This window comes from Danio aesculapii, chromosome 3, assembly GCF_903798145.1.
Source record: "Danio aesculapii chromosome 3, fDanAes4.1, whole genome shotgun sequence".
NCBI lineage: Eukaryota > Metazoa > Chordata > Actinopteri > Cypriniformes > Danionidae > Danio > Danio aesculapii.
In genome coordinates this window covers 32,171,218-32,183,307 of record NC_079437.1, presented here as the reverse complement: position 1 = coordinate 32,183,307, position 12,090 = coordinate 32,171,218, and the positions used below count along the sequence as shown (strand labels likewise).

The 12,090-nt window shown below is 37.3% G+C and overlaps 1 protein-coding gene across 1 annotated transcript; it reads left to right on the top strand.

Annotated features, from left to right (window-relative positions):
* The first annotated feature begins 2,385 nt into the window (after window positions 1–2,385).
* On the top strand, window positions 2,386–5,857 carry aoc2 (amine oxidase copper containing 2). The gene is made up of 4 exons (XM_056453736.1): window positions 2,386–4,019; window positions 4,519–4,804; window positions 4,911–5,043; window positions 5,133–5,857. Exons 1-4 carry the CDS (start codon window positions 2,462–2,464, stop codon window positions 5,412–5,414), a joined length of 2,259 nt encoding a protein of 752 aa, XP_056309711.1. The 5' UTR covers window positions 2,386–2,461; the 3' UTR covers window positions 5,415–5,857.
* Window positions 5,858–12,090: the final 6,233 nt, after the last annotated feature.

Here is a 12,090-nt window from a genome sequence, read left to right as displayed (position 1 = left end):
GATATTAAAAGTTGGAGTTTTGGTGGAATTCATCACTTGTCAATCATTCTGCAGTCCTCTGGCGGCCGCACCTAAACAAACGTCCTCTTTTCTACAGAATTTCTGCACACACAAGCTTAATGCAGAGTTTAATGCAGGCAATAAGGCTCAAATGTTCTCGATACAACACTGTACAAGGAATGCACATGCAAATATGCCTTTCAGACATTAAGCACATCTTCTGCACAGGAACCCCTAAGTGAGAATGAAAATTATTTTCAGATCTTGATGTTGCTGTATCTTTCCAGCCAGATGCATCTAATTGTGCAAAAAATATTAATTAGTATCCAAGCATGTCATTGAGAAGACGTTTGGGTAATATGTCACTAAGCAATATATATATTTAATAAAAAGTAAAAGAGAGACAAATGTAATAAAAATGAATTCCCCTTTTCCCATAAAAACATATGCATGATATACCACATTTGTGGCTTGTTATTTGCAACTGAAATTAGGAAAAAAAGTCTATATCGTTCATGTCGAACATCTAAAGATTATCAGAATATAGAACCAGAGAGAAGTGAGTTAACAAATGTTTGTTACTTAGGCATTTATATAAAATATTAATGCAAATGCAGTGAGAATGCATGTTACTAAAGGGAATTTACCATGGTTGAAACATCTGAAGTTTCTTACTGTTTTGTCCTGTCCCCCCTAAAATAAAATAACAATAATTGGGCTAAAGAGCATATTGAAAGAATATTGTCTGACAAGTTCCTGTTGTATTATAGCCCTCACCCTAAGTTAAGGGAATAAGACTTTTCAAACCTCTACTCAAAGGCATTTCCTGTTTCCTGTTTTTATCAATTCAAATGTGTTTCTAAGAACTAGGAGACCAAATAATAGCAATTACTGTTCAAAATGGGCCGCCTTACTCACATTTTATCAAGAAATCGAATTCTTTCCCTGAAGCACAAATGCAGCATGTCGACCTAAACCTGTGAACTGTTGTTTAACATTCTTTCCTCATTGAAAATAAACTTAAAATGATGAAATGTAGGAGGGCAAAAACTGATGTGGAATACAGGCTCCACAAAGCAATGAGTCTTTTCCTTGTTCCTTGCTTTTTTTTAGTCTTTGTACCTATAACCACATAAAACCTAACTTGTCATCAGTTGTATGTGTTAAAGTTTTACGTATTATGTTTCTGTATAGTGTAAGGTCCACCCAGATAGTCCACTGTGTGTTCTCTTTTTCTAATGCAAATGTTGTTTTAGTTTAAAATAAGCTCATATCTGACTACAATTTTAATATGAGGTGGTTAAAAAATTCATATATTTACTTTTCATTTCATCTGACTCCAATCATAACATGTTAAGAAGATTATTGTAATGTCTAATTTAGATTAACATTTGATTAATATAATCCTGTTTCTGTATATTACACTCGTTAATTCAGATTCCTATAACATCCTGAGTCTTGTACCAGCCAAGTTTACACAATCTCTTAATCACAAGCATATCAGTCAGGCGATTAACCACTGTTCTAGAGGGTAACCCTACTCGCCTATTCTATTTTTTACAAATTCTCAAAGATAAATCTAAGATCAGAAAATGCATCCCTGATTTTGATAAGATACATGTGGGAGTGCTACTGTGGGCTGGTGAGCTTCTTAACATTCTTCCTTAAATACTCAAACCAAAGTAAAACATTCTCCGAGGGGTGCCAGAAACAACAATGTGGGAGGCTCCCTGCTGTGGGAAACAGGAGGCAATTTTGGTAGAGAACCATGACAAATGGCACCCCCTTCTCTAGTAGGTCAAATAAAGGGTTTTTCTTTACTTATGCCTATTTCTGTGAGAACTAGACCATTGAACCAGTCACACTGAGACGTTTCAAATGATATCAAATATGATTAATAAAGTCACTTGCATTGATAACATTCATACTTTGATATGATCTTCCTGTGTGAGCTGAGTGGGTGAAGGGGAAAAAGTGTGGGGAAAAGATCACATGTAAATGAAGGAAAGGAAGGAAATTAGGTTTTTTTTCACACTCTCACTCTGTGGGGTGTGGAGGCAGTTGTCTGTGTTTATACACTGTGTTTGTATTGTGTTAGTATATATGGAAAAGTTAAAGTATCTGATGTCTCTTAAGTCTTACAGAGATTCCTTCAAATGTACAGATTCAGTTCATGTTATGGAAAAATATTACATAATTATTCTGTTCACAAGTGGGCCTTGCTTGGCTTGGCTTTTTTAATAGAAAGTGCAATGCATTAAAAATTCAATCTTAAAATGACTTGACAATAGCTTATTATATAACATTGGGGTCGTGTGTGAACTTTGGGGGAGCAGCCCACGTGGGTGTGGCTATAACATTTAGGATACTACAAGTAAACTGTAGTAGGAGATCTGCCGCGCATTACGCTCGAGACGCGAGCGTTGCCCTAGAGCTGAAGAGAGGAGTGGTCGCTTCAATAATGGATTCTCTAATTAAATACTTAGCGATTCTTCTGGGTCTTATCTCAGTGATACTCAACATTGTGCTGATATGCTTAAATTCGAATAAGCCTCCGAAATGCATGTCCCAGTCGCACGAGTCTCTGCAAGTCACACATTCAGATAAAAGTCTGGTTTTTGCCGACCTGACACCAGAGGAGTACAAGGCTGTTCGCGACTACATGTGGGCGCAGAAAGACTTAAAGATCTCCCATTCGTCTTTAGCAAAGCCCTCGGACAACTTTCTCTTTTTAATTGACCTCTCGCTCCCTAAGAAGGCTGATGTCCTGAAATATTTGGATCAAGACGGAAAGAAGCCCGCGCGCGAAGCGACCGTCGTGGTTTTCTACGGCGAACACCGTTACCTGAAGGAGTATGTGGTGTCGTTATCTGGTCCGCTAACGCATCGTGATGTTACTGAGCAGAAGTACAACACCGAGACGTTACCCTTCACAGCCAGAACGGTGACCATTGGAGAGTACATGCAGCTCTTCACACTCCTTTATAAAGTTTTCCAAAAACTTGAAAAACCTCTGAGGGAAAGTTTTGGGTATGACCTACAAACAAATAAACTGCTACCGTTTGAGGGCATGCCAAGAGGCATCAAAGCTGGTGACCGCAAGACCTGGATCTCCTTTTTCCGCGATTACAGTGGCATGTACATCCATCCCGTAGGTTTCGAGATGCTGATCAATCACGAAAGCAGCAACTCGTCGGACTGGACCGTTGACAGATTGCTGTACAACGGCCAATACCTAAACAGCATTGACGACTTTATGAAACGTTACCAAGCGGGTGATTTAAAAAAGATAGTCTACAAAAAGGTCGAAAACTTCGCCTCGTTGAAGCCAAGGAAAAAGCCTACTGGCCTAGGACCACAGCAGTATTATCTTCAGGGTAAACGTTACAGCGTTAAAAACAACCAGGTGGTTTATTTAGACTGGAGTTTTGCATTTGGTATGAGCTCTCTGACTGGGATGAGGGCGTTTGATATTCGTTTTAAAGGAGAGAGGATAGCGTATGAGCTGAGCGTGCAGGAGGCGATGTCTGTCTACGGCTCCATCACACCCGGAATGATCCTAACCAAGTTCCTCGACTCCAGTATCGGAATCGGCCGCTTCGCTCACGAGCTCGTGCGCGGGATCGACTGCCCGTACGCGGCCACATATGTAGACACGCATCGCTACATCGACACGAACGTCACGCAGCGTTTCAGAAACTCCATCTGTGTGTTTGAGCATGACATCGGGCGACCTCTGCGACGACACTTCTCAGATTTCTTCCACAATAGTTACGGTGGGATGGCGAACAGCGCCCTGGTGATCCGCTCTATTACTGCTATAGGGAACTATGACTACATATGGGACTTCATTTTCTATCAGAGTGGCTCAGTGGAAGCAAGAGTTCACGCCACCGGCTACATATCATCCTCCTTTACGGTTGATGGAAATCTGAAATACGGTCACCAGGTTGCAGAAAACGTCCTAGGAAATATCCATACACATTTCATCAGCTTTAAAGTTGACCTGGATATCTTGGGTAAGTGTCACACAGTAGCACGTTAAATAGAGTTACAAAATATTGAATGTACTAAAATTTTATTACAGATACCATTGATTTTTTTTAATGCTTAAACATTGGAGACTACAGAACAAATACTGAAAAAAACATTGAATACTGAACACATTGATACATTTAATTATTTGTATTATTATTAATAATAATACTAATAATAATATTACACTTAACCCGTTGATCCTGTTGAAATTGACATGTTGCCCCTGAGTTGTCAAATATATTAATTGTCTTTTAAAGATATAAATGAGGATTAAATTACTGTTTTCATTAAGCAATTAATCTTTTTAACATGTATAAATGATAGTCATGTCGTTGTCAAAAAAAACATGTCATAATAAAACATCTTGGGTGTCTAGACAGTCCAAGAAATCAAGTATAGCCCTCAGCTTGCAGAGAACACTGCTTAATCTACTGCTGATGGTCACAAAACCGTTTTAAAGTTTGATTTTTCTTTTCAAAGGTGTGAAGAATATATTTCAGACTAAAGACATGGTGTATGAGGAGGTGCCATTGCCATGGACGCCCTCAGAGAAAGCAAAGATACCACGACTGGTGGAGCAGCAAATCAAGACAGAGAAAGAAGCAGCATTGCTTCATGGTGCCAAAACACCCCGTTACCTTCATATAGCCAGTAATCAAACTAATCGCTGGGGCCACAATCGCTCTTACAGGCTTCAGGTGGTGAGCTTTGCTGGAGATCACCTGCCTGAAAGTGAGTCTACAGAGAAGTCCATGTCCTGGGCTCGGTAAGGTCTTACTGTTTTGAGTCATGCACAGAATACTGATACACATGCATGTTTTAGAAGAGTTGTTTATTGCTTTAACCTCTCCCATTTGCTTCTACTTTTTTAGGTATAAGGTTGCTATAACCAAGCATAAAGACAAAGAGCAGACCAGCAGCAGTCTATACAGTCAGAATTATATGTGGAAACCATTTGTGGACTTCAGCAAATATATAGAAGATAATGAGACAATCGACAATGAGGTATGGACTGCTACAGCAGAATATCTTTACTTAGCAGGTGCTTTTATTTATTGCAAATAATAAAGTAATCTTCATCATGTCTTTCTTAGGACCTGGTTGCCTGGGTCACCGCTGGTTTCCTACACATTCCTCATGCAGAAGACATTCCCAACACCGTTACAGTGGGCAATGGTGGTGGTGTCATCATTAGGCCACACAACTATTTTGATGAAGATCCGTCCATAAACTCACCTGATGGTGTGCATTTTATTCCGGGCTCTGAAAATAACTGTGAGTACAACAAAATGGCGTGTCTGGAAAAGGATCAGTGCACTTCCACACTGGAGCCATTCACTTACCACGGCTTTGAAGGTGTTATGAAGTTTGAGTGAAAATTTTGATGCAGATTTCTATGTTGCTACAGGTTTGCTAATACATTTGCAGTAGTATATCCTCACTCTATGCTTCTCAGTTAATTTGGAAAAAAGTATTTCCTGCTTTTGTAGCTGACTATGTAAATATTATGGATATTCTCTCATTTCTGTTTACCAGAATTCTGCTTTGTGATTTTTGTGATTTTAGTTATTTTCATTTTTGTACATTTGGTGAACGTTTTGTAAATTGATTCAAATGTATCATTTAGTATCAAAGCTCATTATTTGGGTACACCCTAGCTCTTCAAGGCAGGGCCATTTTTATTATACAATGTAAACTCTAAAGAGAGAGATTTGTTTTTTTTTTAACAATTCAGAGAAATGCACTGATAAAACACCTCACAAAATATATACTTATTTTTATAAACATTTTTCCGTCCATCAATAAAAAATGAAACATGGTTATTTTGGTCATATTTATTTTCTCAGAAATATCCTGTTTACTTTTCTACAAGGCTTACAGGTGTTGTAACTTCGTATTCAATGGATAGTTCACCCAAAACTGAAAGTTCTGTAATTATTTTCCTCACACTTCACTTGATTTAAACCTGTCTGAGTTTCTTATTTTGAACACAAAATATATATTAAAGAAAGCTGTAACCATTGACTTTTAGAATATTTATTTTTTTTTACTATAATTGTCAGTGGTTACAGGTTTTGAGCTTCAAAATTTCTTCTTTTATGTTCAACAGAATAAAGAACCTTTTTGCGTGAACCCTTTAAGTCACATCAAGAAAAATAACTATAGTCAATGCTATATTAACAGCCACACCAGTTGACAATAATGTTCTGTATATCTTAGAAAAAACATACAAAAGTTTATTTAAGAAGCTATGCAGATACTGTAATGATGTGTAGATTTAAGATATTAACAATATCTACCTTTGTGAGTGATATAATGTAAGCTGTGATATTAGTACTATATTATCACTGTGCTTTACCAGTGCATGTGATGATTTTGCAATGTGATCCTGTATTAACATCTATGTTCGTCCTGGACCATCGCTGTTTGAAAATGTTATCCATACCTATTCCCTACCTCTAAACCCAACTTTAACTAAATTATTCCCAAAATCAAAGGGGAATAATAGTTAATAGAATAATGGTTTGATGTTTAAACTAGAATAAACAATAGAATAAACTGTAAACATATCCCTAAATTCTGATTGGCTAATTGGAATGTTGTTGATGGATCAACATGTTATTCCAGAAACATGTCCTACTTGGTGAAATCAGATTGGCATTGGCCTGCTATCAGTGAATAATCCATTATTGTAGTGGACAATTCAGTTTTATCAAATCAATATCACTCCTTATTAACAGCAGAAACATGCAAAACACACTTGTGGTTTTAAATCTGAGCAGATAAGGAACTCAGGAACCTGCTATGAGCGTGACCCATCAGCGGCCTATAAATTTTGAGAACTGACATTGTACGAAAAACTGCTTTCAGGATTAATGATTATTTCACTCCCAACTGCCTCTTCTTTCAAACTGTATACTCACAAGTTACTAATGTATGTGTATATAAAGTAAATTCCAACTTTTTCTTTTCTTTTTTCTGCGTCTCAAACAGACGCCCTCCCCCCTTATATACACACATTCGTATAGGCTACAGCGATTCTGTCAAGATCTCAGCAGTCAATGAATTCCAGATGGTATGTTTGGAGAGCAGCAGCCGTGTCAGAAATCTCCATGTTATCTTCGTTTATACATTCCTCCACTAAACATATTGCAAGGAGAGAGACCAGAAATGGTTAGTTGTCACACTTTTTATAAATATTGTTAGAATATTTCAACCATTAATGTTTAACGGCACATTAAAAAAATGTACTGATTAGTGGGGCATTTTGTCAAAACAGATAGTCAAATGAGTTGTGTTAAGGGGTGGCATGGTGGCTCAGTGTTTATTATCTCATAGCAAGAAGGTCACTGGGTCGAGTCCTGGCTAAGCCAGTTAGCATTTCTGTGTGGATGTTCTCCCCGTGTTGGTGTGGGTTTCCTCGGGGTGCTTCAGTTTCCCCCAGAAACCGAAGACATGTGCTATAGGTGAATTAAATAAACTAAATTGGCCATAGTGTATGAATGTGTGTGAATGAGAGTGTATGGGTGTTTTCCAGTACTGGGTTGCAGCTGGAAGGGTATCCACCGTGTAAAACATACTGGATTAGTTGGTTCATTTTGCTGTGGTGACCCCTGATAAATAATAGACTAAGCTGAAGGAAAATGAATGAATGTATGAGTTGTGTTAAAAAGAAGTTAAACAATTAGGAAGCACAACAATCCAACAAAGCAAATCGTGTAACATTCCAAAACATCAAACCATTTTTTGGGCTACTATGTATCACAGTTGATTAACTACATATATTCATAACATAAGACAATCTTTCTAATAAAATGCTACAGTTATAGCTGTCAAACACATTTGTGTGACAGTGCATTTGACTCAGTTCCTTATTATTAATGAGATAAAACAACTAGGCTCCTCTCCCCTATAAGGTAAAAGAATCACTGTGCACAGACCTACTGTATATGCGCTGCAAACTCTCAGATGTAAACAACCTGTCTTGCATGTCATTTCAAACAGTTACAAACATGAGTTTATATCCACAAACAAACCGGTGGTCTGAACAAACACAGTGAGATATTTCATTAAAGTATGTGCTGTGTTTGTTACTTGCTGGAGTGAGCTTAAAGTGGACTGTCAGTGTAATGAACAAGGTGTTGGAGACAAAGAACAGACAGATCTGTCAATAACCAGAGCGACCTGAAGAAAATATCAACACATCATGACACTGTTATAATCTTCACACATACTGTGGTTTAAAGCAGTGGTTCTCGAAGTGAGGGTTGCGGGACAATGAGGGGAGGGGTTGGTGATACAGTAGCTTAACGATTTCCAAAAATCGAATTAATTTTATTAAACTATTTGAATTACCCTATTTTATCCATAACATATACTGAAGAACAAAATAGTAGTTAATAGTAACATTGTTAACATGTTAATAATAAACAGTAATAATAAAGCATTAGCCTTTCAATTTTTTTTTTCAAATTTTGTTGATGACCCCTGGGGAGTTTATATTAAATATATTAAGTTTATATCATTATATTAAAGACACAGCAATAGGGTCAGATGCAGCACATTGATTTTATGGCACCAAGTTAAACTTTTTGACATCTTTACTGCACTCACATGCATAAATACAGGCCACAACTGAACATGGAGGTTGGTCTCTGAGTGGCGTTTTCCAAAATTAAACGATGAATAGACTTGGGTCTATTGGTATGTGTGCGCTGTTGTGTGCAAGGTTTTTATATTTATAACCACACTACAGAATATTGGGGCACACTGGCATTGTAATTTTGGGAACCCCTGGTTTAAAGGACATTTAACATTTCTGATTATTTTTCTTATTAATTAATGAATTAAAATTCAGGCTTTAATAGTATTATTTTGTTGCATATTATCATTAAAACTAGTTCTAATGCAACAGTACCTTTGATCTTTATTGTTAGTTCACTCAAAAATTACATGTTAATACCTTCTGCTGCTCCAGACCCCTGAGAGAGTTGTTAATCACAAAATAAGATTTTTCATGAAATCTGAGAGTTCCCTCATCCACCATAGACAGCAATCAAAGTCAAGAAAAGAAACCAAAAATACTGTCAAAACATTCCATGTGACTGCAGTGGTTCAACTGTAATCATATGAATCTCAGAGAACACTTTTGTGTTAAAAAAAATACTCAAAGTTTATTTTACCATTTTTTTTGGCACACAAAAGTGTTCTTGGAGCTTCATGAGATTACAGTTGAACCACTGAAGTCACATGGAATGTTTTGACTGTATTTTATGGTTCTTTTTGTGGATTTAGATGTCTCTGAACTGTTGCTGTTTATGAAGTATGAGAGATCTCTTGATTTTAATCTAAAATAAAATATCTAAACTTTAAACTAAAATATCTAAAATTTGTGTTCTCAAGATTGAACAAAGGTATTAGGGGATTGCAACGACATGATGGTCAGTAATTAATATCAGATTTTTTAGCACTGTTCACATTTTTGGGTGAACTATCCCTTTAATTTATCAAAGAGAATGCTAAGAACTTCCGGTTGGCAGCTGATGCGTGCAAACAGTCACATTTGGACAGCTTTGAAACGATAGTTTTAATCTATTTTATTTGCTTTTAACGCCTTTGAACTAATACTGTTGTTGATCAGCACCACCCCGACTGATCATTTAAAAAATGCCATCTAATGTGATGGAAAACAACTGCTGTGAGGCATTTTCCCCTCATTGTCAGATGGTATCTTGTGCCATTTAAATGAAGCCTCGTTATCACTAAAGTCAACATTTTCTCTTCTTTCAAATATATAACCCACTGACACATTGATTGAATAAGTGTCACAAAGTAAAAATAAAGTGGCGTTTTGAAATGACAGAAAAACACAAACCGTGGTAAATACTACACACAAATTAACTAAATGAAACATAAACGGCTCCCTATGTGAATCAACATGCAAATCAGTCAGCAGAGTTTCAGTAACAGACTTTTATTGGTCATTTTTGTAAATTGCATGACTTGAATACCTGTTAAGTTTCAAGCCAGTAATTTCTGACAACAGAAACGTGAACTAGGAGAACGTTTTTCTCTCGCGCTTGAACCACTTCTGACAGATTATAACGGCTTTAACACACACCTTTCAAAACACTCCGTAATCTACTCAAAATACTGTTGAACCTCATTTTCGGATCGCAAATTACCTGTTGTAAACGCTGTAAATGAAAGTTCTAAACATTCAACCGCAAGACGCTGGTCACTATGGCGCCCGTCCAACACAATCTCATGGCAATTCGTAACTTTTTGATTTAGTGGCTAATTCGTACGAATTCGCACGATCTAATTCGTACAATTTAGTACGATTTGCTCATCCCCCAATGACGGTTGGGTTTAGGGGTGGGTTTAGGTGCCACGCCTCCTTTTTAAAATTGTACAATTTCATACGACTGAACTCCATTAAACTGACAAAACGTAAAATACTTACGTTTTCTCGTGAGATCAGGCTGTCCTGTCAGGCAGCAGCCAAGAAAAGGAATATAGCTATCGATGATTGGCTCCTGTGCTAGAAGGCGGAGCTTCATTCACCATATTGACTGTTACACTTTTCCCATTCAAAAAGATACGAGTGAGTCTTGTGTATTCTATAGTCTTTGACTATTTATATCGCAATATTTATCACAGAAAAATAAAATATTGCAGTATCAGATTTCTCCAATATCGTGCAGCCCTACCTCTGACCATCCAAGATGTACTATATGTGATTTTTTTCTCAGAAGAACACTGAAGATTTTCGAGCTGAAACTGTAATCCTTGGTTATTAATAAACCGCAGGTCAATGGCGAAAATGTGTTCACAACAAGCTTGGGACTACTTTTTTTACATACACATATTGTGATTATGTGACCATGCGCTGTCCCTGGAAGCTGTTAAGTTGCATTTTAAGGACCACTGTTTCAGCTGAAAATCTTCTTTACTGCTCTACAGAAGAAAATGTTATCTACATCTTGAATGTGCCTGAGATTAAATTTACTAATTTTCTTTGTTGCATGAAGGATCCCTTGAACTTTTTTAACACACGGACAGTGTTTTTATTTTATTTATTTATTTATAGTTTTTTTAAACAGGAAAAGATTAAAAGATAATCGGGGCTGACTCAGCATGAATGCTGTTTTTTAGCAGGTTGCTGCTCTGCAGAACATAAAAAAAGACAGACATCTCATCCATCAACACAGTACAAACAATCACCAAACATATAAAATAGAGAAAAGCAGGCTACTGTCTCAGTGATACCAGGAAGAGTAATATCTGGTTGCTGAATGGTCAAACTGTCAAGACAACACCATATAAGGAGGGCATAATAGGTGAGGGGGCTGAACTGAAGTTACATCTCTTCTGCGCAGTATTCTTACTGCGCAGTAACTTGTATTCTCTAACTTCTTGCATTCAAAATAAAACTTCTTAATTTTCAACTCAGATCTCCGTCAATTTTTGAACATGAAATGGCCCATTTGAGTCCTACAATACATAAAAGAAAATCTCTGTCCATAACAGTTTTTAAAAGCTGCTAATGGCAAACACCCATTTGTTGCAGATATGGTTGAATGATCAGTCCTGTGGTAGCGCTATTTAAATTTTTTTAGTACAGTTTAATCCCTGTGTTCATAATGTAGTTTAGAAATGTTAAAGCATTAGAGAGTGATAGAGCAAAACAGCTATGTGTCCATCCAGAAAGTCTGTTGTGAATCTTATAGGCCCTATTGTACAGTAAGTGAGGTGAGAATCCAGACTGATTCCCAAATATTGATATGTGGATACAATGGAAAGTTTTTGATTTGAGAAAGTGATGGGATGGGCAACGCAGCAAGAAGGTCGCTGGTTTGAGCCTCGGCTGGGTCAGTTGGCGTTTCTGTGTGGAGTTTGCATGTTCTCCCTGCGTTCCCGGTTTTCCCCACAGCCCAAAGACATGCGGTACAGGTGAATTGGGTAGGCTAAATTGTCTGTAGTGTATGAGTGTGAATGAGTGTGCATGGATGTTTCCCAGAGATGGGTTGCGGCTGGAAGGGCATCCGC

Coding starts and splice junctions, on each gene's coding strand:
- aoc2 (XM_056453736.1), top strand. CDS start 2,462: ATGGATTCTCTAATTAAATACTTAGCGATTCTTCTGGGTCTTATCTCA. Junction 4,805..4,910: donor AAGTCCATGTCCTGGGCTCG/GTAAGGTCTTAC, acceptor CTACTTTTTTAG/GTATAAGGTTGCTATAACCA. Junction 5,044..5,132: donor ATGAGACAATCGACAATGAG/GTATGGACTGCT, acceptor TGTCTTTCTTAG/GACCTGGTTGCCTGGGTCAC.